Here is a 24,867-nt window from a genome sequence, read left to right as displayed (position 1 = left end):
ACGTGAAGAAGCTCGCAGCGTGTAATATGGCCCTGCTTACTTTGATTAAGCGTCTTGCCAGGGAATAGTGACAGTGCTTTTGACCAGGTTTTATTCGCCGTCCTGTGATGAACGCCAAGCTGATCAGGCGGAATGAAGAGTAATTAAAACCTATAAATTATCTTTTGCAGCCCTTCTCAAGGCGTCTCTTGCAGGAGAGATAAGGCAGCGAGCCCCCATTTACAGCTCTGAAAGGGACCGCGGCTCACAAAGGCTACGTGGCTAAATGGGATATTGATAGTGTCCTAATTAGAATTTAATTAAGTACCCACGCTCGCTTTTGGGATAAAGATTTCAATTTTGCTAACTTAAATATAAATAAACCCAATTTCGGTGCGAGTAAATGATATGATATTGTGAATGCAGGGGGGGTTTAACATTCATTTAATTGCGGATGAAGCTCTTGATTCCAGGGCTGATTGTGTTCTGCCAGCTATTATTTTAGGGGATTATTGTGTGGCTGGAGGTAACAATTCGGTAATGTTTCTCCGGTACAGAAAATAACCGAACGTGCCTCGGAGGTGCGGGCACACACACGCCTCCCGGGCACCCGGGGAGCAGCTGACGGACACCCAGAGATGTCTCCTTCGATTCCCGGTGCCGGTCGCCTCATGAAAGCGAAGCCACGGGCCGGGCCGCTTCCCCGGGGCTGCTCCCGGGGAGGGAAGAGCACCCAGTCGGTGCAGCTCGGCGGGGCGAGGCGGAGGAGCCTCGCTGCTGCCGGCACCGCAGCTCGGTCGGCCGAGGCGCGGACACGCACAGAGACAGAGCTATAGGTGTATTTTGAGCCCGCACCCGTACACATATAGGATACATAGGCGGCGGCACGTGACGCGGCCCGGCCCCGCGGAGAGGCGCGGAGAGGCGCGGAGCGGTGCGCGGGGCCCCGCGGCCCCTCGGACCCAGCGCCACCCGGCCGCCGCTTTGGGGAGGGGGTAAACGGGGGGGTTTCGGTTACGTCAGAATGAGAAAAAGCTTGGAATTGCCCTTCCCGCAGCTCCGGGGCTCGGCCGCGGGCAGGAGAGCGGCTCCAGCCGGAGCAGGTGCCTGCGGCCGGCCGGGAAGCACCGCTGCTCCGGGCACGCAGCCCGCCCGGAGATCCTCCGCCGTGTAAAATGTGGGGTGTCGCGGGATCCCCATCTGCAATGCTTCTCCGTGTGAGGGCCAACACTGCCCTTACCGCAGCGACTCGGCTCCCGCGGCCGGGAGCGCCTGGGGCCGGGCAGGAGACACCGGCTGCGGCAGAGCCGCCCTCAGTGGCGCTTGGCCGCGGCCCCAGCAGTCCAGAAAAGCCAGAACTGGGACCATGGCATTTTAAATTATTTTCTGTAAATTCATTTTTAGACAGCTGCATCAATCCTGAAAAAGAGGCTTATTCTTCCCATCCCTTAAAATCCTTAAATTTTCCATCTGCCTCAACACACGTCCCGAAGTGCTCATTCGCTGCCGGGAAGAAAAAACCAAAACAAAACCAAACAAGAATAGCAGGGGAAAAAGAAAACAACAAACCAAAACCAACCAACCAAACAAGCAAACATCAAAAAACAGATGAGGAAACATTATACGAGTTCAGCTATGAGCCGGAGCTGATCTGCTTCATATTCGGAAAAAATCCCCAAACCCAGTAAAGGAACAAACCAGAGAGAGAGGCTTCGGCCGTAAGACCAGCTCGTCCCGGCACTGCCTGCTGCCTTTATTGCCATTTATTGTTGTTATTATCACTACTACTGTAATTTTTATTCCTCCAAACAAAAAAGGTTCGATTCCAGGGAGCCTCCACCCGGCTCACCATCTCCCCGCGCTGCCAAACGCCGCCGCGGGAGAACAGAAAAAAAAAAAAAAAAAAAAAAAAAAAAAAAAAAAAAAAAAAAAAAGAGGGGAAAAGCGCACAGATTCGCAAGAGGGGGGGTTTATTATCGCTGGGACAACAGCAAAGCGGCCGATGACCGAATCCCCGCCACCCGCGGCGTGGCTGGAAGTTGTTGTTTACGGGGCTGGTAGGGGGCCGGGGAGGAGGGGGAGTCCCGGTTCCCGCGCGTGGGCGCGGCGCGCCGCCGCCCGCCCCGTCCCGCCCGGTGCCGTCCGCCCCGTCCCGCCCGGTGCCGTCCGCCCCGTCCGGTCCCCACGCGGTATTTATGGCGGCGGCCCGGCGGGCGCCCATTGGGCGCGGCGCGGGGTGTCAGCGGCGGCGGCGCCGCGCCATTGGTCGCCCCCACGTGCGGGGCCACCTCACGTGCTTCCGGTGCGAGTGAAAAAAGTGTGGCTGAGGGATTTTTTTAGGGAGAGTTTGGTGCACGGACCGGCGCTGTCAGAGATTTGGCTTTTTTTTTTTTTTTTTTGTTTTTATTTAAAGGAGAAGGGAAAAAAAAAAAAAGAATTAAAAAAAGAACCCTAAGCGAGCGCGGGCGGCGCAGCACCGGGCTGGCGGGGACGGGCTCCGGCAGCCCGCGGCGTGGGCAGAGCGGAGCGTGACAGCGGGGCAGCGCGGAGCCGCCGCGGCGGCGGCGGCAGGGAAATGGGCAGATCGTGACGGGTTTTCGGGGGGCGGGTTTTTTGGGGGGGCCGTGGTGCAGCCGCACACCTTTTGGGCTTTTTTTTTTGGTGTGGTCTTTTTTTTTTTTTTTTTTTTTTTTCTTTTGGTGGTGGAATATAAGCTGATCGGGAGAAGGGGGAGAGAAGCCCTCCAGTATCTCCCAGGTTTTGGATCCATCCGTGAGAGGGAGAGAAAAAAAATAGCTCCAGCCCAACAAGTGGATTTTAATATTTTTCTTTTTTTTTTTTCTTTCTTTTTTTTTTTTTTTTAATTTTTTCTCCCCCTTTTCCACCCCGCCACCCACCGTCAAAGTGGGGTGGGCGTAAAGTGGGTGGGTGGGGGGGAAAAGAGGCAGCGATCTCCGTGGCGGGGACTGAGCATGGAAGAGCCGCCGGAGGGGCACGGCCACCGAGACGCGGCAACCGGCCCGGCGAGCAGCAGCAGCGGCAGCGATGGCGAGAGCGTGCCCGTGTCCCCCAGCCCCGCGCCCGCCTCCCCCGCCGCGCCCTGCCCCCTGCCCCTGCCCCGCCGCCGCCACCCGCCGCCGCCGCCGCCGCCCCCGCCGCCGCCGCCCCACCGCACCACCAACTTTTTCATCGACAACATCCTGAGGCCGGACTTCGGCTGCAAGAAGGAGCCGCCCGCGCCGGCCGGCGGCGGAGGAGGAGGCAGCCGGGAGCGGGACGGAGATCGGGGGCAGAGCTCAGGTAGAGAAAACGTCAACCCGCTGCTGGCCCGGCCGCCCAACCCGCCCGCCCTCCTCTGCCCGGACTCGAACTGTCGTCCCGACGGCTCCGCGCCGCCGCCGCCGCCCGCCGCCGCCGCCAAAGCCGGTCCCGCCGCGGCAGCAGCGGCGGCGGCGGCGTCGGGGGCGGCCAAGCCCCCCGCCGACGGGGGCGAGACTCACCCGGCGAAGTACGGGGAGCACGGCAGCCCCGCCATCCTCCTCATGGGCTCTAATAATGGAGGACCTGTTATAAAGCCCGACTCGCAACAGCCGCTGGTGTGGCCTGCCTGGGTCTACTGCACTAGGTATTCAGACAGACCGTCCTCGGGTAAGGAACCGCGGCGCATCTGGGAGCTGTTAAATCGTGACAAGGTCGCCCCCCCCCCTCCTTTCCCTCTTCCCCCCTTGGCTTTGGCTCCCGGCTTGTTGAGGACCTCGCGTGGGGGGGAGGGCGGCCTGGGTCACCCGGGGCGAGAGGAAACGCGTCCTCCCCACCGCCACCACCCCTCCTTCCTCCTCCGAGTCTCCCAAATTTGAATGTGACGCCGGGCCCCGATTCGGCAGCGGTTCGATGCGGAGAGCCGGCGGGAGCGACCCCTTCCCGCGCCCCCGCCCGCCCCGCCTGCCGCAGTCCCGGGTGTTCCGCGGCGCGGCCGCGCGGGGTGAGAGCGTTGCGAGAAAAAGGCAGCGGGGTCGGCCGCTCCCTTGTTCTGAGGTTTTTTCTCCCCTTACTTTATTTTAATTATTTTTTTTCCTGGGTGCTGCTGGAGTAGCGATGGGGCGAATACCCGAGGCACATGTTGAGGGGCTGCTGGCGGTGCGGGGGGAGGAGGTAGTGTTTTCTTGGAGGCGAAGGAAAAAGGGCTTTATCGAAGGTGGCGGAGGGGCTGTTTAGCCGGGCCTCTGCAGCGAGCCAGGCAGGCCCTTAGGCCGCGCATTGCCGCCGGAGCCGGTGCTCCGTGCTGCGTTCGGGCCCAGCTCTGGGGTGGGGTTGTGCCTCTGCCCGAAGTCGTCCCCGTGAGAGCCGCCGCCTCGGCCCTCCCGGCCCTGTTTTGCCGCCCCTTCTACGACTTTACATTCCCCAGGTGCCCTCAGGCACCCCTTTATTTATCACCGTTACTTTTTGGTTTTAATTGCCTTTTTTTTTTTTTTTTTTTTGTTTTGAAAGAAACCGAGGATGAGGAGATGGGGTTCCCCCATGCACCTCCAGCCGGCAGCCAGGGATCGGCCAGCGCGGCGCGGGGCCGGGCTGGGCTCCCCTGTGCCGGCCCGGGCCCGCTGCAGTGCGCGGGGAAGGCGGCGCTGCCTGGCCCCGGCCCCGCTCCGCACTGCCCGGCCTGGTGCTCCTCGCCGGCCGTCAGTGCGGCCGAGCCGTCTCCATCCCCCGTTATTGACACGTCCAGCGACTTGAAACTCAGAAAAGCCTCTTTGATTGACTGGGCTGATTGATGGGGTGATAGAGCTGTCAGACGGCACGGTCTCGCTCCCGGCCGGCCCGGCCGCGGGTGTTGTGTTGCCGATTCCCAGGGCCACCGAGCGCCCGGCGTTCTGCACTTGCGCCTTCATTTCCTTTCCTCCCCTTTCTTCGGGCAGAGGATCATTTCTGCATGTCCTCCTCCCCGACGCTCCCTGCTCGCTGCGATCCGGAGGGGAGAAGGGCGAGGGGAGGCTGGCTGGGCTCGGCCGCTCTCTTTGTTGTGCTCGTAGCTGCCCGCCGGCCCCGACTGCTTCTCTCGGCTCCGGGGACGAGAGGGCTGCGGCGGTCGGAGGCGCCGGCACCCCGCTGCAAGGTGCCGGGACTCAGCAATTCACTCCCCGCGCCCTCCACCCCCCGCCGCTCCAGCCGGGAGAATCCCACTCGGCCCCGTCCCTCTCCCCACCGGGCCTCGTCTCTCTCCCCGCCGACAGCCGCTGCCGAGCCGTGGGGAATTGCCCCGTTCCGGGGGAAAGCTGCGCCGGGAGAGGAGCTTTCGGCCTACTCGGCGGCAGGGAGGCCTCGCCGGCTTCGGCTCTGGCTGCTGCTGGCGGGGGGCTGCGGGCCTGGGACCGCCCGCCGAGCCCGGCAGCTGTCGGGGAATTTTCGTAGATCCCATTCTTCACGGTTCCCTCCCCGCTCCTCTTCCCCATGGCCGGGCCAGGCCGGCGGGCAGAGGACCGGGGGTACCCCTCCTCGGCTAGGCGCTGCCCTCAGGATGCGCCCTGGGACCCGGTGGCTTCCCCGGCGAGCTGTGTTGCACTTCAGCTGGCCCCTTCGCGGCCTGGATGTGGAGCAGCGGGGCTCTGCTTTTGGCTGGGCTTCGCGGAGGGAGCTGCAAGCGGGGCCGTAGGTCCCCGGCAGGGATCGGCCGCTGGAGAGCCCAGGCGACCCGGGCGGTGGCGGCGGGGCTCCGGGGTGGTGGCAGAGAAGGACCCCCCAGGACTGGGCTACCTTTGCGGAGAGGGTCGTTGTTTCCCAAAAGGAGACCAGGGCAGCCTTCTGCCAGGCTGCTGCTGGCAGCGGCTCCCCGGTGCCTGGCAGCGGGAACCTTCGGTCCCCGCGCTGCCCGGCGGAGTCGCTGCCCGGCCGGCCGACCCCGGTCCCGGACCATGCAGCCGAGGGCGGCTCGGCCCTGCAGGACGGGCGGAGCGGTGCCCCGACGTGTGCCAGGACGGAGGGCGAGCGGGACTCCGCTCCCCTCGCCCGCAGGGCCGGCTCGGCCGGGCCGGGGCGGCGAGTGATGCGCGGGCGCGCTCGGCCCGGCCTCCCCGTTCCTTCCCCATCCTTCCCTCCGCCGTGCCGGGGTGGCGGTGCCGGGGTTGGGGGGCTGGGGGCGGGGGGGGGCACACGGAACCAGCACAAATTCACCCGTCGGCCATTTTTCCTCGGCCGGCGGGGCGGGGGCGGCGGTCGGTCTGTCGGGCGGGCGGGCGGGCGGTCGGTCGGTCGGTCGGCGGCGCGGCCCTGCCCAGCGGCGTATGTGTGCCCTGCCCGCAGGCCCCCGCACCAGGAAGCTGAAGAAGAAGAAGACGGAGAAGGAGGACAAGCGGCCGCGGACGGCGTTCACGGCCGAGCAGCTGCAGCGGCTGAAGGCGGAGTTCCAGGCGAACCGGTACATCACGGAGCAGCGGCGGCAGAGCCTGGCCCAGGAGCTCAGCCTCAACGAGTCCCAGATCAAGATCTGGTTCCAGAACAAACGGGCCAAAATCAAGAAGGCGACGGGCATTAAGAACGGGCTGGCGCTGCACCTCATGGCCCAGGGACTCTACAACCACTCCACCACCACGGTGCAGGACAAAGAGGAGAGCGAGTGAGGCGGGCGGCCCCAGCCCAGCCCTGCGCCGCGGCGCCGGCCCGCCGGCCGGGAGGCGGACAGGTGCGATTTAAAAGCAGATCTATTGTCTATCCATAGTATAAGGACTCCGATTAAGAAAAAAATAAATATGAACACTTAAGAAAAATTATCTCTATATAGCCAAACAGCATATGACCTTGTATATATTTAATTTCAGGTAAGAAATATGTGTAGCGATCTCTATTTGCTGGACAGTTTCTCCCTTCCTTTCTCTCTGTTTCTCCTTTCTTTTGTTCGTTTGTTCGTTTTGTTTGCTTTCCTTTTTTTTCTTCCCCCCCCCCCAATGTCCGTTGCTCCTGTTTTACAGTAAATGTCGAACTTTTCTCATCTGTCGTTTGATCTTATTTTATTTTTTTTTTTGTGTGTGTGAATTTCTGTCTCTCTCTCTTTTTTTTTCCCCGAGGAAAAAAAATTCTGATCCACAGACTGCGAGACTGAACCCGCCGCTACAAGCCAAAGATTTTATTATGTTCAGAAATCTGTAGTCTGAAATAAAGTGTAGACTGTGTTCAGGATCCAGGCTGGCTGTAATTCTTTATTTTGGTGTATGGATGTTTGCATATATATATATATATATATATATATATATATATATATATAATCTACATAAAAATGTAATAAATAAATGTATATATACATACACCATACACTGTGTACATAGTGCCATTTTGGTGGCATATTTAGATTTTGCTTGCGATAGGTGCCGCAATTTTTGAACTCATCCCTTGTTCAAAACCCTTCGATTTTTAAAAAATTATTTTAAATTTTTTTACCCTTTAAAATTAATTAATTCTCTTTGGCAATTGCGGTCGTGCTTCACCTCCTGCATCTCCCTTTTTAACCAGAAATTAAAACCACCTCATAGTAATGGTAATACAAGTTCCCACTGAAAAATTGCCTGAAATTGTCTGGATACTTAGGGCTCCGGGATGTGTTGGAAAGGTATTTGTCTGACAGCTCCTTGCCTCTCTCCGAGAGGATCTGCTCCCACGCTGTTTCCAGCGAGGACCTCTCCCGAGGCTCGCACCGGAGCGATCGGCGCTCGGCGCCGGGCGCTGCGCCGCCGCTCCGGGAGCGCTCCCGGCTCCGGTCCCTGCCCTCCGCTCCCTCTTGCAGGGCTCGGTCTCACATTTGCCGTGGGACGCGCGGGGTGGCGGAGGGCCGGCGGCACTGCGGAGCTCCCGGCTGCGGACCCGCTCCGCTTTCCCACCCGCCCCGGTTTAAAGCCGGCCGTGCCCAGTCCCGGCTCGGCTCTCTTGGCCGCCGGCCGGGGGACACGGACGGGCCGGGACCGGGCCGTGCCCACGGCCTTGTCCTCGAGCCGTCGAGGACCGTCGGGCCTGAGCCCACGCGGGCCTTGCGTGGGGCCGAGCCGAGGCCAGGCGACGGGATTCCCCTCCTCACTGACCCTGATGGAACCGGGCACCAAGGTGGGTGGAGAGCCGCCCGTCCCCCTCCACGAGGCTGTCTGTCGGCTTTCCTTCTCCTCTTTCTGCTCCTCTTTATCCCTGCCCTAGGCCCGCGGCCGGGAGGGCGAAGAGGACAAGCGAGCAGAGCTGGAGCCGGGGTGATGGACCCTTTCTCCTGCATCTCCCCGGAGGATGGGGCGATGCCGAGGCCATGCCCAGGTCAGTGGGACCGCGGGGGAGGAAGAGGGCAAGCAGCACTCGGTCGGCGCAGCCTGCAGCTCCCCCCCCCTCGTCGTCCCGTTGGAGGCATTAGGGGTTTTCCGTGTGTTTGAGAAGGGTAGCAGTGGGGATGATGGCTTCTGCCATTTTCGTGCTTTTTAACTTTTCCTGCTTAGAGCTGCAGTTTGCTATCACCGTCCGGGGATGGAGGCGCAGGATGGGGAGAGAGCCCCCTGCCCTCTGTGCCCATTGTCGGTGGGGCAGGACCCCTCCTACACCTCATCCCACTCCAACCTACCCCAGCGTATCCCACCCCATCCCCGCCCGCCCGCCTCTGCCCGCCGAGGGCTCTTCTCTCTGCAGGCCGAGGAGCCGGGAATACTCGGAGGGCTTAAATAAATGTTGTACAGCGCCATCTAAAGTTGTGTATTTCTTTCTCTCTCTCTCTCTCTCTCTCTCTCTTTTTTTTCTTTTTTTCTTTTTTTTTTTTTCCGATGGGATTGGAACGTGAACTCAAATCTTCTGCACTGAGGAAAATAAAGCCGTCCTTCAAAGTGCGAGTTCCACCGCTCGCGGGGAAAGTGGTCGGCGAGAGCCCGGACCGGCGGGCAGCTGCAGAGTTCGGGGGCCGCATTCAGACTCCCCCCGAGGCCCCCCTTCACTTGCCGCTGTCGGGGGGACACAGGGAGATTGCTCCCCTACTCCCGCCCACTCCAGTCTCAGTTCAATCCTCTGCCTTTGCTATACACGCCATCTCGCACTCCCCTAGAGCTGTACAGGCGAAAAATGGCATTTCTCCTTAAAAATCGAATAACCATCCTCCCCAAGAGCATTCCCCGGGCGGATCTGGCCCGGACCTGCCGAGGGTAGAGGGCATCGACCAGCTTAGCTTCCCCCGTCCGCGGGACATGGGTGATGCTCAGGCTGGCTTTCGGCGTGGGTCGAGCAGGGCTGCCGGCCCCTCCTGTCGTTCCCTCCGCCGCCAGACCCCGGGACCTGCTGCCTACCTGCAGCCGGGAGCCGGCTCCGGGGCGCTGGGGTTGCCCGAAGGCTTGGGGGATCCAGAGGAGGAGGAAGATGAAGAAGAATTTCCTCAACCGCGGGTTGTCCAACCAGACTCAGTTGAGCTGGAGATGGACAAGTCAGGAATAAAGCCGATGAGGGAAATATAGGGCAGATTAAAGGAATCCTAAAGAGGATTATTTAAACAAATCAGTCTTTTTAATGTAATTACGCTTTTAGGATTTCTCATGGAGAGCAGCTGAGCGGGGCATATTGGTGAATCGGTGCAGGCCGGCGAGGTCCAGGTCTGTCCTCTCTGGCTCCACAAGTGACCTTGGTCCCCTGTGGGTGTCGAGGGCAAACAGGCCCGCGGGTAACAGGGGGAAAGACCTTCACCCGGAGCTCAGCACCAGCCCGAGCTGAGAAATAAAAGCAGGAGGCACAACATCCTTCCGGAAGGGAAGGGACCAGGTGCGCGCGGAGCGGCGGAGGGAGGCGAGGGACACGCACCGGGCCCCCGGCCGGGGAGGAATGCTGAGGGCTGGACGAACGGGTGGGACTGGGGAGCCCAAGTGCCAGGAAGAGCACCCGCTAGGCCAGGCAGAAAAGCCTGGAGGCAAAGCTCTACCCTCCCCCTCCTTCCTTCGTGCCTCAGGGGTCTGTTCCCCCACAGCCTGGCTCTCGGGAGGCAGCCGCGCCTTTGTGGGATGTGAATATCAGTCAACACCCAACAGACACCCCCCAGCACCCCTGTCCTCTCTCCGCTGGCGGAAGGACGCACCGACGCTTATTTCTCCGTCCAAGGCACCCCTTGAATCGGTCACAATCATTCCAGGCCCCCAGCCCTGGCCCAGCGACCACCCCCCGGGAGGGCGCGGCCCGGCGGTCTGCTAATTTGCATATGCAAATGAGACATGGGGGAGGAGGGGAAGGCCACGCGTGGTCCCCCCCGTCGGTCCCCTCCGGCCGGGGCGCAGATCCCGCTGCCTCCTGTCACGGAACTTGTTCCTTTGTGCCGCCTTTCGAGGAATCAAAGCAGACACGGTTGTGACACGTAGCCCGGAGGGTCAGAGGTCAGATTTCACAATCCCAATTACAATGATTTCTAATGATGTTTATCTTGCGGGTTCCGACGGCTGGGAGCTTTACAAGAGAGCTTCACTCCCCTCCCCTCTGCTTGGAGGGCCGTGGGTACGGGGGGCTCTCGCCTCGGCTCCGGCCGGGGGCAGATGCGCTTCCCTCGGGCACGGAGCGCCGTGTCCACCCCGCCGAAGGGCGCTGGGAGCCAGACGGCGGTGCCGGGGCTAGGAGGTCAGGGGTCCGGCCCCGGCCCCGGGCTCCCTCCGTGCTTCCCTGCGGTGGTCGAGGCCACGCCGGAATTACGCGAGTGAATACCACAGTGGTTTACAGTGAATATTGCCAAGCACCCACCTCTCCCTCCCCATCGGGTAAGGTCCGAGGTAGCGCTAGCAAGTGACTGAGCAGAGGTAGGAGCTCTGCCCGTCGATCATTTGTCCGGAGTCGGTCGCGGCTGTGGGGGCTGTAGGGACCGGCCTTACCCCGATCACCCTCCCGCTCCTGAGCCGCTCACCCTCCCGTCCGAAGCCGCCGGCGGAGTCCCAGGGGGTGGCGGCGGGCGGTCCCTGCGGGGAGCTCCCTCCGCGCCCGGAGAAGGTCCTGGCAGCGGGGAGCACGGCCCGGAGAACCTCTCAACGCCAGGGCTCCGACTTCTTGTCGGCGAACCGGTTCGATGTAACTTTTATTTTGTCTTACAAGAAATAAACGCAGAGCGGCGATCGGATCAAAACACAACTCAAACTGTTTCCTTTTAAATATAAAGCCGTTTTGAAAAAGATTTGTCGAATGGCCAAGGGCTGAAAGTTTAAGAAAAGGTAATAAATGTTGAGTAAAAAGAAAAATATTAACTTTTCTTCTGTTGGGGAGTTGGACACGTAGCACCCTAGCCCCAGCCTCGGGCTGGCTGTTGACAGAAGCGCGCAAGGTGCATCTTTATGCTCTACATGAAATGCCTTTGACACAGACTTTAAAAAGTCTATGTAAAGCAGCTAATGGTGCTCGCTCTTCCGGCTGAGTAAGTCGGGGAGCCAGATTTTGCTGGAAGTAGAAGTCCTTTGCTCTGAGAACTGATCTTTACTGCATCAGGTGAGCAACCCTTACATTAAAAAGACTTTTCTTGTTTGTTTTTGGCCACTTTATCAGTTTGGAGATAACGAAGATGAGAATAAAAACTTTGGTGGCTGCGGCAGCAGCAGAACCGTCGGGGGGGTTGAGGAGGCAAGGGCTGCGGAACCCGGGGCGCTGCGGGCTCGGCCGGGCCGGTGCCGGTGCCGGTAGCGATACTGGCGGTGCAGACGTGGGGGCTCCGCGGAGTCGCGGGGACGAACACTGGGAGCAGCCCCGCTTTGCCCCCTCGCTCTGCTGCAGCGCTCGGCTCGAGTCCGGGAAGGAGCCGCTGCTCCAGGGAGATGCGGGGGTACAAGCGGGCCAGGGCACTTTTCGGTGAATTTTTTTTCCCCCCTTTGGTTTATTTTCTTTTTCTTTCTTTTTTTTTTTTTTTTCCCCTTTTTTCTTCTCATCGGGGTCACACCAGAGGTAAAGGCAGCCCCGACGCCTCCCCGACCCCTCGGGTGCTGCTGGGGTACCACGGGAGCTGCTCTTCCTCGGCGCGGGTGGGGTGTGGGAAAGGGCTGTGCTGGCAGCGGGGCCGGTTCCTGTCCGTCGTGCCTCCCAGTGCCGACGGAGACGCTCCCCGCCCGCTCCCCGACGCCTCTGTTTGCGAGGACATGCTGCCGCTCGAGAAAATACCCCAGGGACCCGAGAAACGGGGGCAGTAACGGGGCATTTTTATCTCCTCTTCCTTCCTTTGATTGCCAGATGAAAAGGACACCCCACTTGTTTACCCTACCCCCGTCCACCATAGGCTCGGGGACCCTGGGGGACATCGGCTCTCTCAGGAGTCCCCTAACGCCAACAGATCTTTTAAGAAATAGGTGGAGGAGGAACTGCACCTGCATGGCCTCGTCGGGCCCAGGAGAGGCTGGGGGAGAAGTTGAGTTTAAACCCCAAATTTGGAGCAAATGAAGCCAATGAGGACTGTACTCTGGTGGGTGCCTTCAGTTATGAAAAGATTGAAGAAGGCATGAGAAATAATATTAACTTTAGGATCATGCCCATTTTTTTTCCTTTGAGAGAACAATGCGTGCCTTATCTCCCTCTGAATAAATAAATCATAATTGCCCGACAGTTACCCGTCACAATAAGCTTGACCAGATCTTCCAAAAATTAGTTACGCGTTCTCTCTGCTCTGGTAAAAATCTTGTTAAATGTGATGAATGCTAAAATAAGCTACCCTTGAACGTACTTTCCAAGATCTTTATTGGAAAAGTACAAGTATGTAAGCCTCTTAAGGAGACCATAATGAAATAGGGTGAGTGGTGAAAGATAAGACTAGAGATAGCACTAGATATTCAGATACAAATGAAATACTGATTGGATCATGCCTTTTTAATGGGGTTTGATTCCTGGTGCTGCTTTAAAAATTAAAGGTGTACTCATTTTCCTTCAGGAGCCAAGCACTAACTCCAGCAGCAGTTTTGCTGGAGAGCATTGCCAGCTTGGCCCTTTCCACAGGCAGGTTCAGCTGCCTAGAATATTGCGTGGGAGAATCACACCTCAGTTATTGCAGTGCTCTTATCCTGCAGGGCTGCTGCAGCAGTACCTGGACCCCAGGTGAGAAGGTGCTTCCCATGAGGCCAAGCTGGGGCAAGCCCATGCTGTCTGTCAACCCTTAGGAGACAGCAGTCAGTGGTTTGGATAGAAGAGGGAGGCTTGCAAGATGTGATGCTTCCCCAGCTTCCCTAGCAGAAAGGGAGTGGAAATTGTTTTGAAGCCTTCTGATTCAGGTCCCAGATACCCACAGGAGCCCCAGTCCAACTTTGTAATCAGGGACATGCAGGGAATCTGCCCCTAAGACATGGAATTGGAAGGCAAGAGCAGAGCAGCAGATTTGAGCACCTGCACACAAACAGCACCAAGAACTGGCCCCAGGTGTATCCTTCTGGCTGAGGAACCAGGGCAGACCTTGGTACATCTGAGGACCTTTAATTGGATTAGAAAAATGACCAATATTTTTTTTTGTTGCTCCCAAGAAAGGTCAGATCTTTTGCTTGGGATTGCCCAACTGTGTGTTTCTAAGTGATTAACCTGGCTGTATCAGTGTGATGGGTCCTTGGATGGAAGTGCTGCTCTTCCCTTGAGCAAAACAAGGAGAAGCTGCACTGAGGTTCCTCTCTGCTGTGAATCAGGGTCAGGCCGTGGAGTGGGCGGAGTGATTTCTTTCTGTCCCTTTTGGTGCAGAGCAGGGCACTGAGAATTTCACCTGGGCCAGGCAAAGCTCCTGGGCCACCTACACAGCAGGAGATAGCCCAAGGAAATTCCTTGTGTGTTTTCCAGCTACACCCTTTGTGCAGTGATGGATGTCTTGGTGCAGCCCAGGTCTGGACATTCATAGCACTGTGTGATCTCCATGCTACTGGAGGAACTGGTGAAGGTCCATAACTCCAGAAAAGCAGGTAGGGAATTTCATAGTGGAGGTTCATAGCTATGAGCAAGAAGGGATGTTAGAGTAACCATCTACTAGTTTCACTTGCAGCCTTTAACTTCTATAGGTCTTTTTACATGCAGGGTCATATATTTAAAGTGGATTTCTGGATTAATGTAAGGTTGTTTGAGGCTCCCTCCCTTAAGTAAAAACACACTACACCCTTGATTTCTTGTGGAAATGAACATAAATATGGATCCATTTCTGCAGTGATTTAACATGCAGCTGAATTTACCCCAGAATGTCTGTTATAGGATGCATCATATAAATATATAATGAGTCACATTTTAGATACTGGTCATGTCCTCCATAGATAATAATATCAGTTGGAGGTTATTACAGGTTCTGTGATGTTGCTGTTTCATATTTGACTTTTTAAAATATGTTCCACTTACTTGTAGACCACACAAGCTCTGTGGAGGACACCTGGTATCTATTAGATTGTTTCAGCCCGTGGAACAAAGCTAATCTGATATGACTAGGGAAGTTGGGAGTTTTGCCATTGATTTCAATGGCAGCAGGATGGGACTCAGAAGGCTGAACTGTAAAAACACAATTCCATATGATTTTATTCACATCTAGCCTGTCAGGAATAAAATCCCAGCAGCCAGAGGTCAGGGGAGCTGCGCTGTGCTAAGTTGCACGCGTGCAGGATTGCAAGCACAGACAAACCATCTGCACGTGTGGATTCACTGCTTTCACCTGAGCTTTAATTTAAAAATGAGCATCAGCTCAGCCCGAGCTACAACAATAGGCTAGTGCCCTGAATATTGCTGTAGGTGGGATAAATCTTGGCAAAAATAACAGGCGCCTAGCAATGCCAGAGGAAAGTAGAGCATTCCTCTTTGCCTTGCATATTGTAGCTTTCTGAATATCCAGGAGATGATACAATTACTGTTCATAGTGCAAAGCACCTACTCCTCCCACCTGAGGACATTCCTGAGCGCTGATTCCAGCAGGATTGCTGAGCCCTTGTAAACTGGTTGTGCAGTGTGGTCAGTCACGAGTCAGCAACAAGCTCTAACTACCCAGGGAGTTCAGAAGCAAAGACGGAAGATTTTTCCCCAAAAGAGTGAAACCCAAGGTGCTGTAGAAAGCTTCAGGGTCCTGCAGAGCCTCTTTAATCCTCTAACTCTTGACCACTGCCCTGAAATCCCCGAGTGCTTCCCTTGCTGCTCTCCAAATCCATCACAGAATTGCTTTGGGGGCAGTGTCCTGCCTGGAGAGCTGGTTGAAGGTGGTTGAGCCCTGCTGGTGCCACTGCTGTGTGACAAGGTGCATGCACACTGCAGGGGTTCCCTTCCCTTGCGTGCTGGCTTACACCAGCTCCACATTAGTCCCTGCAGTGCTAATGCTGAGTGAAGAGCACCCAGCTCTGCCTTTCAGGCAGGCTTATACATCTGCTGAGGGTTTTTGTACTTGGGTACACATTGCTCAGTCAGTGGGTTTTACTACCCTGAGCCTGCAAAGCTTGAAAAGTTACTTGTAAGCTTTATTTAAAATTACAGCAGCTTGTCACCCTTCAAGCTCCTCTTTATATCTAATAAATTATTAAAAATGATTTATGAGAACACGTAAATGATTGAACGTGAGTGACATCACTCTTGTTATTAATTCATATCAGGGGCCCAATTCAGTTTTGGTTTTATTTATTTTTTAAGGCTTCCTTTATTTTGGATTCTTCCTAAATCCACACTTAGAGCAGTAGTGACTCTGAGAATTGAACTTACCATTTTTTTATGTCTGGCAAAGTCATCCTTGAAATCACCAGGAATTTTGTGTGTATGAAACTAAAAGTATATCAGGGCTTGAAGGGAAGCAATTCCAGCAATTCAAAGGAGTCTTAGGGTTTTTATTAAATTTGGATGGAGTGAACTTGAAGGGAAAGTTCAATCAGTAAAAATAAATATGGCTCTTTCCTATGCACTGAATTAAAGAAGATGGACTGGGAGAAAACTTCATGAGACATCTGACCCAACCCTTTGCATCACACACAGTAAAGGTTGTACTAAGCCAGCCCTAAACTTCATTTTTGTCTCATGCATCTCTACTGGTGCCTTAATTATCTCAATAGGCAGTTATTGTGTTGGCCAGGAAAGCTGTCATCAACTGTACCACTGCAATAATTTTTATGTTTCTGTTTCTGCAAAGATTCTTTCATTTAGAAGAAGTCACAGGAAAATGTTTGTGTGTTAAATGGATTTTCTGGTCAGATAGATTTATAAAAATAATATGGCGGTGTAGGAATTCCAGTAGCTCTTTAATATTTAGTTAAATAATAGAATTAACTTGGTTCTAATTTTTGTCAGTGCTAAAGCATGCACTGAATGGTAAATGATTTAGAATGATTTCTGGGTAAACTAAGACAAGTACTGGAACAGACTTGCATATCAAATTTATTATAAATCCTTCTTTTGAACTGTATTTTGGGTAAGAGAGTATAAAATTAATCCAATTTAAGTTTATGTAAGAGTAGCAAACTAATTACAAATTCACAAAATTAATTGCCACAGAGTTACTGGAATTGTTACATGACTATTTCAAATAGTCCTGGAAGGAAGAAAAGTCTCTAAAGCCAGAGATCAGAGCTGCACCAATTTTCAGCAGCGCTCAGGTCCTGAGAGTACAAAGCCATCCCCAGAGCCAGCCCTAGCTCAGAATAACTACAGCTCCTGCATTCCTGGCACACCACAACAAAAGACAATAAACGGAGTCAGGTTTTGTCCGGTCCAGTCAGCCCTCGCTACTGCACTCAATGGTTTGCTTCAGTCGAATGCAGGACTGGACTCAATATGTGCCTGCTTTCTTCTTTTTTTTTTTTTTTTTTTTTTTTTTTTCCTTTATCCTGCCCCTCTGTCCCCTCCTTTTCTTTCTAAATGTATGTAGAAAGAAAAAGTCCCTCCACAGTTTTCAGGATCAGCCCCTCCCGAATTGCATCTTACGGTGCCTCTTGGCTGTACTGCACATTCCCCACCATAAATACATCCCCAGCACATCAGGAGCAGAGCAGGGGGCTGCAATATTGGTGAAAGGGATATTACAGGAGAAAAGTTGAAAACCTCAGGGCCTGATCCTGACCCTTTTGAGCTGAACAGGAGCTGTTGCGTGGGCTTCAGTGGGAGCAAGCTCGTGTGCTCTACGTGCAGAAGCATTAAACTTAAAAGCAAGCGGTGTAAAAGGCTGCATTGTTTCTTGCTTGTACTGATAGTTTCTCATGTAAAGTTCTATATATTCTTTCACAATAAATACATGAAACAGTTAATCCAATGTTATATTGTTTAGTAATATTTTACTTGCAAATGACCGTCATTTCTTCTCTGCTCTGTTTGTTCTTCTGAATGTCTGTTTTATATTCTGGAAATAGAAGAGCTGTTCTTTTAATGCCCATTTCTTTCTGATGATAATAGTTCTTTCTGGCAAATGCTGTGACTTGCAGCTAGTCTATATTTTCGATCAGTAAATATTGAACCACAATGGCAAGGAAGGTCTGAGCTATGATGCAGCTAAAACAAACAAATAGAAAGCAGCCCACTTTTTTGGGGCTATATTTCTATTATTATCTGGATAGATGTACCCTACTCCAGGGTAGTTCTAACATATTGGCTACCTTGTCCCAGAAGGGATGTAGGGCAGTCTGTTTTTGGGCAGTAGCTGCAGTGGGGAGGACAGGAGCCTTGTGGGTCAGTGGCTAACACCATGCCAGCTCTCTGCCTGCCCCGTGGGGCAAACAGCAGGGTCCTGGGGGTGGCTTCATGGAGACATCAGGGTGGTGGCCCGAGGGGTGATGCTGGGCATCCCTCAGCACCCCACACTGTAGCATGGGGCTGGCCCCGAGAGTGGGGTTTTGCCAGGAGCTTTTGGGGCTGAGGGGACGGCAGTGCCCGAGGTCTGGGGCGAGGCAGACCCTGCTGCAGGCTCGGTGCTGGGGTAATCCCCTTCTCCTGGCGATGCCCAATCGCACAGACAACCAGAGGGCCAAATCCCCGGCCCTCACCAAAGCAAAACGCCATTGACTTTAATGAGCGTTTGCAGGCAGATTTCAGATAAGTCAATGTGGACTTTTGTCTGCGTGAGGACTGAGGGATTTGGCCTACGGTCTTTTACAGTATGAAGTTAATCAACATGCGGGAAATTCCCACACCCTGTAAAGGGCTCTATTGTACCTCTGCTCGACAGAAATCTCTGTTAAATCACTGGATTCTCTGCTAAAAAGCTGTGGGTATGATATGAACCAAAGTAACTCCAAGTCAGTTAACAGGATCTTCCCAGGAATGTATCAAAAAAAAGCTTCCACAAAAAAAAAGAACCTGGATAATTCAATGGGAGCCAGTGGGGAAGTACCCGCTCCTGCCCTCATTAACATCAATGGGAGTTTCCCCATTGATGGAGCCCATTCAGTGGGAGAGGAACTGGGCTTTACAGTAGCACTTTAAATTATATTCAAAGGTCACTTAAATTATATGGTCACTTTAAAACTGCTCTCCAGAAACCTGAGTAATATTCAGTTATGCTGGGCACTTGCCTGAAAGTGTCAATTAGGATCTCTTTGGATACATTCACTTTTGAAAAAGCCAGTTGGCATCAGCGGCTTGTAGTAGGAGCTGCTGCAGTCTAAGGTGCTAAAATGAAGCATTTGTTTTTGAAATGACCTATAAAGCCTGTCAGCATTTGCAATCCAGGTTGCGAGTGCTTGTGCAAGGCAGACTGTTTGATGTCCAGGCGGATAGTTTGCGACCTTGGGCAGGATCCAAGTTTTTCAGGGAGCTGAAATGATCACCGAACAGTATAGAAATACAAGCATTTGGCAACATGAAGTATAGATAGAGACACCATCCTATAAATAATCTATTCCTCCTTCAGTTATATGGGATCCTGGAAATAATATTCTCTATTATGAAGGAAAGGTGTCAAAGAATAGGCTAGAAAACGTGAACACAGCCAAATGGCTTACCTGCCAATACAGGCACAGCTCGCCCTCTCAAGTTAGCTGTGCTTTCCTTGTCTGGCAGAATATCTACAAGAAGCAATAAACAGTCTAAATAAAGCATTAATTCTCAGCCTTATCACTTACGGATCCATTATGCCTTCATATAATTTACTAATATTTATCTCGATGAACTAAATGTTACTGAAAATTTTAAGGTGGTAAACATGCTGTCTGCTGAATTATTCTGCATGTGCCGGGGAAGTAGCTGATGGCAGAATTGAATTATTTAATATTATTTTCCAGTATCATGTAGACGAAGTATAAGCTTCATTTTTGGATTATGATTTGTATTATGAAATGCTTATCAAGTGTTTTGCAAAGATTAGTTTGGTTTTAATTAAATAAACCTTTCTCAGGAGAAAGCTCCCAACTACTCTTCGTACCCAGAGGCTACCGTACTTGTTGTTTTTAATTATTTTTCACTGTTACCCAAACTGCTTTGGGTACTCCTGCCCAATTAAATCACAGACATGGGCTTCTTATACACAATATGTTTAATATTTAATTTTAATTAAATTAATTAAATTGTTTATTTAATTTTATGTGCATTATTGTGCATGAAGCAATGCAAAATTTATGATAGGAAGAATTTGTGGGAGCTTTCAAACAAGCTAATTACCGAGGTAAAAAGAGACTTATTCTCTCTTTCTAGGGAATAGGCATTCGACCATAAGGAGATAACAGAAGTTGTTTGGATGAAATAATAGGTGGTTGCACAGCATTAAGAATTATTTGTTTTACCTTACTTTATCTTGTAACCATTACTTGATCATATTATAATGGATTTGACAACAGCCTTCTCCCGCAGTTGTTGCAGGCAGGTAATCAAGTATTTATCAGGGTAAATAAACCTAAAGCTACAAAGTAAATGTACTGGTAATGTTAAAAATCGGCAGCTCATGTGCCACAGATACACATTTTTGGTTACACCCCAAGTCTTTTTTCTTCCAGAAGGCCAATTAATCTTCTAGGTAATCTTTACGAGAGCCTGCCATTTATTGAAAAGAGTAGCAAATAAAAAAAAAAAAATCCCTTTTTTACTAGTGCAGGTTATTTGTTGTGATAGACATTTTTTCTCATAGTGAAGGTTTCTTTCCCATCTGAAAAGGGGGGGGTCAGAGTATTTTTGATGCTGTTTTAATCTGGTGGTGTATTGTTTTGAGAAGGTTGCTGGTGCTGAGCATAGACAGAAAGCTGTTTTGCATGACCCTGATGCACGCTACTTTGGCAGGACGTTAGTAAGCAAGAAAAACATAAAAATGCCTTTTTGTAAGGTTAGTTTTTATTATATGTGTAAAGGTAGCTCATGAGCCTCTTTTGTACCCATGCAGAGGCTGTGGGGACCCATCCAAACCCTCTGGATTCAGTGGGGGTCTGTTGGTGCTGGGGAGCTGGAACAAGCCCTGTGGGCTGAATTCTTAACTCTGGAAGAGGCAAACCTATGGCTGTGCCACAGCTGCCACACCAGGGGCACAGCTCTGGGGAGGAGGGAGAAGGATCAGGCCCCTGGGCTGCCACGGGCTGGGAAAGGGTCCTGGAAATGCAAACCAGGCTCGTGGTGAGAGCAGCCCTGCCTGCTTCTGCAGTTGCTGTGCCGGCAGCTGCGAGCACCATCCCGGCGGAGGGAGATGCAGGTTCTTACGGAAAAAAAATACAGGGAAGTTTTTTTGCTTCTCCCCTGCCCTCTTCCCGCCCCATGGCAATGCAGAATGCATTTTGTGAACTCCCAACATCTGCAAAGTCGTGATGGGCATTCTCCCTTTCCTTGTTTACGGGTTAAAAGGGAGCTCATAGTGAAATAGAACATGCTGCTTCTCTGAGTATTGTGACAATTAAAACAAATATAAATAAATGTATTCACAGGAGTTATTAATATAATAATTAACAAGTCCTCAGCCCCAAGAGCAGAATAGCTAAATACAATTTTTCTTGAATGTTAGAGATATTCATCGAGCAATAGTTTTATTTCAGCAGATTAAATAGTATCATAAAAGTAGCTGATGATGCAGTAAATTAAAAATCAGACCGGGGTCGACTTTACAGCAGCTTTTTTTAGTCTAATACAATTACCCATTACTGGCTAAACATTAGTTTTAAATCAACAGCAGTTGTCACAAAGAATTTTCTCTTAAAATTATTGCTAGAAGAATTTAAAATGAGAGCAATATTACCGGATACACAAGGCCTGAAGAGATCTTAATACTGAAGGAACACACATCATAAAGACTCATCTAGATATAATTTTTTCCCTGCAGTCTCTATTCCTGCACAGAGCCAGGCAGAGCGATGCCTAAGCACAACACGCCTCCCTAACGTGCAGGCACACACAGGGAGAGAAATCCACTCGAATTCACAGAGATTCAGCCTCACCTCGGAGTGGTTAGACTTAAAGGAGAGCTGTGAATAAGGAATGAGGCTGGGGCCAAGCCCTGTGGAGCAGCTCTGTGGCACTGGGGGCTCGCTGCTTGCCCCTGGGTGCTCAGTGCCACTCTGGATTTCCGTGCGCACACGAGCACGCGGTGCTGTTAGGGCAGCCATAGCACCCAATTATTTCCAGCCCCTTTCCAACATATTCTGTGCAGTATTGGAAAACTACAAAGTTCAAAGCCTTTGCATGCTAATGGGAAGAGGGTTTATGCCATGAATAAAATGAGAAAGGGCCACCTGATGCTGGAGACTGTCGGCGGGGAGAGGGGGGAGATTTGGAGTGCCACGTGCAGCTCCCCATAACCAGTACCAGCACAGCACTCAGATCGCCCCCATCCCCAGCTGCTGTGACCAGAATGGGTGCAAAACAGGCCTTTTAGGTTGCCTGCTTTTCTTTCCCTTCTCAGGAAGACCTGGGTTCTGAGAGAAGACTGGAGAAACAACAAGTGTGCCAAGCCAACGTGGCATATTTAGAGCGGGACATTTCACAAGGATAAATAAATGCTTTCTACCAGCCACAAAGACACACAGATGCTCTGCTCTGTGCTCCCATGCTTGCAATAAGGCGGGGAGAAGCTCGGATATAAAGTTCATGATGTAAATCAGGGCAGGCAACAGCAAGGAAGAAGTAGCTATATGATTTACAGAGTAAATTACTGGCTTCACTAGATTTCATTATCTTCACCAAACTGTTCTTTATATTTCAGTGTGTTTATATTTTATTCAGAGATCTTTTCAGGGCAGGAGGCTGAGCATGCACACCGTTGCCATTTCCTGAGACACATGCAGGGTTCCAGGAGTTATTTATAAAGGCAAACTTTGACTTTTATAGGCAGGGCGAGATTATTTTCCCTAGCTAAATATATGTTTTAGTAAGTGTGCTAAAGGTACTTTAATATATGTGCCTGTTATCTGATGAGCTTACTGCAACAGCTGCTGTTTATCCATGACGGCATACTGCTGTAAGATTGATGGGTGGAGGACTCATAGGAGCCAGCTCCTGGGAGCCCCTGCCCTGGCACCCCAGGCTTCCCCAGCTGCTGCCCCATACATGGCAAACTCAGGCGTGTCAGTCCACGGGCACCATCGGACCACACAGCTCTGCTGTGGCTGTCCTCAACCAAAATGGAGCTGAGGGACCCTTTCTGGCTGATCCCAACAATATTGCTTTTTGTGTGGGGTCCCAAAGGGAGCTGGTGATGGAGGGAGGGAGGATTTGTACACAGCAGTGGTAGATACATGCAATGAGTTCTCCCTAGGCTCAGAGTTTGAGTAGAGGCCACACAGGAAAGGAGGTGAGGCAGAAGGGAGCATGAGAGAGCAGAAGGTTTGGTGGTCAAATCTGAACTGGTGATTGTTTACTGCTGGGACAGCTCATCCCTTTGTGGTGGTCACTCCTGTGAGCTCAACTACACCATATGCTGATGCTGTGTTTAATTTCTTTTTAATCCAGCACTGGCCATTTTCCTTCCCTTTGTCCTTGGCATCTGCTGTAGCATTACCCAGCTTCTCCCGCACTTTCCACAGAGAGATCCTTTGCCCCTGGCAGTGCCCAGTTCCCCAGGCTCCCTTGCACCTAAAGCTTCACTCCCACAGCTGTGGTCACTGAGGGGGTCATCTCCTGGTGCAGGAGCCATCTAAGGGACGGGGAGAACTTCCAGGCCTGTACCCTGTTGCATGGTGCCTCCCCTTTCCTTCCCCATGCTCTGGGACCAGAGCCTCCCTGGTGATGTGAGGATGAGGATCCTGGTCCTGGGGTGTCATGAGCCACAGTAAGCTATTTCCTGCCACTCCTTATGGGGGTGGACTAGTTTTGTGTGACTTAGTGTATGAATTAGGAGTGCTGGCCTTAAGGAAGGGTAATCTTGACCTGACAGAGCAAAACATCTCCAGTTGTGCTGTACAAAGCCACTGCAGGAGCCCCATCAGCTCCAGCATGGCCATCCCAAACTGTGTGGTCAAAGCTGTGTGCTGTACCACACAGGCAGTCTATATTATTATTTAACAGAAAATGAATAAGAAAAGAGAAAATAGAAAAGAAAAATGTATTGTTTGTATAGAAAAATCTATTTGATCACCATATTTTTAAGAAAACAAACTTTAAAACTGGTTTAGAACAGAACTTCTGGACTTCAAAGCACCGGGAATTTAGAGGGGTACAAGTCTCCTCTTTCTAGCTCTGTATCTCTCTGTCCAGCAGGTGATCATCATAGGTACTTCAGTGCATTTAGCAGTGTATTTATCATTACAGGTGTTTGATGATGTAGAGCAATTTAATTATTCCCATGTTTCAGCAGTAGAGCTGAGGAGCAGGAGAGATAAATTATTTCCTCAAAGTAGTACAAGAAACCTGTGGCAGAGAAAGGCTCTGCCCTGGGGCTTTCCTGCAAGACATTGTTAAGACTCAACTTCAAAGGTGGGACATTTTGATACATAAAAATCTGGCTACTGCTCTAGCATTGAGTTTTACCTTGGCTGCCTCAGCTTCAGGCCAGTGTGTTGTGTGGTGGTTGAGTGTAAATTTGTCATTCTTGAGGAAAGGAAAAAAGGGCTCCAAGAAGAAGTAGAGGCTGAGATTTGTCTAAAACTGAGGAAATTGATGGGAAGGAGTTAGAAGATTGTTTTATTTCTTCCCTGTGCAAGCAGAATTTGTAAAATATATCTCATGAGGTTATTTACATGTGTGTAATGTGTTTGGCAAACACGTTTGCCAGTGTGTGTGTGCTGCACGTGGGTGTTGTGTTTCTGTTCATGTATTTGATCTATTTAACCATTATTTATTTGATCCATTTAACCATTATTTTTTTGATCCATTTAACAATTTTGGGCACACTCTTTATATTCCCAGCAACAAATAAAATGTCGCCCCATAGGCAGAAGTCTTGCACACTGGGTCTGAGTCTAGAAGTAATTTTCTTTTGTTCACAGTGGAGTTATTAAGCTCTCGCAGTACGGGTTTACAGCCGAAGCGCTGACAGACTTAATTTCAAGAGCAATGTGATTAGGGCAAGGCACAAGGTAGTGCTGTACCAGTGCTTACCTTTATTAGCTGTGACAGTGGCGTAAGTCCAGCCAGCTGAGGGAAAAAGCAAAACTGAGGCAAACAAACAAACCTCCTCCAACAGCAGACAACGTTGGCTTTTGGAGGCGTGCTTTAGGGGACGCGTGATGCCAAGCAAATTCCAAACTGGGGGAGACTCACATGTGCTTTTACTAATATTTATTTTATGACACATTATAACTACTGTGTGTTACTGTTGCTATGAACCCTTGGGAAATAAAACTGGGAGCCGTGCTGTGGTGAACATAATAGTCCACAACTTTATTAAACATGGAAGCCGATGTACACGGCACGGGCAGGAGCCGTCAGTCCCGGCCGAAGGCAGGCAGGGGTGTGCCCAGGAACTCTCCCCAGCACCTCCACATCCTCCTTGCAGGGCCAGGCTGTGCTGCTCCCACAGGTCCTGCTTTGCACCTGCTCGTGTCCACCGAGAAGAGCCGAAATGTCACTGTGCCAATATTAGCTGCACGCAGGGAGCTGCACCCCGATCAGCTGGAGAGGGGAGATTAC

The 24,867-nt window shown here is 52.1% G+C and overlaps 1 protein-coding gene across 1 annotated transcript; it reads left to right on the top strand.

Annotated features, from left to right (window-relative positions):
• Positions 1-2,930: 2,930 nt before the first annotated feature.
• EN1 (engrailed homeobox 1) lies at positions 2,931-7,146 on the top strand. Its single transcript, XM_059852320.1, has 2 exons — positions 2,931-3,627; positions 6,274-7,146. Exons 1-2 carry the CDS (start codon positions 2,952-2,954, stop codon positions 6,588-6,590), a joined length of 993 nt encoding a protein of 330 aa, XP_059708303.1. The 5' UTR covers positions 2,931-2,951; the 3' UTR covers positions 6,591-7,146.
• Positions 7,147-24,867: the final 17,721 nt, after the last annotated feature.

Source organism: Haemorhous mexicanus, chromosome 8 (genome assembly GCF_027477595.1).
Source record: "Haemorhous mexicanus isolate bHaeMex1 chromosome 8, bHaeMex1.pri, whole genome shotgun sequence".
Classification (NCBI taxonomy): Eukaryota; Metazoa; Chordata; class Aves; order Passeriformes; family Fringillidae; genus Haemorhous; species Haemorhous mexicanus.
Note: the sequence above shows the minus strand (reverse complement) of the source record. Positions and strands in the feature narration are given on the sequence as shown.

What these genes read in the sequence shown, in the direction of transcription:
- EN1 (XM_059852320.1), top strand. Translation starts at nt 2,952, where the DNA reads ATGGAAGAGCCGCCGGAGGGGCACGGCCACCGAGACGCGGCAACCGGC. An exon ending in TTCAGACAGACCGTCCTCGG is followed by an intron (nt 3,628 to 6,273) that starts GTAAGGAACCGC and finishes CCCTGCCCGCAG; the next exon opens with GCCCCCGCACCAGGAAGCTG.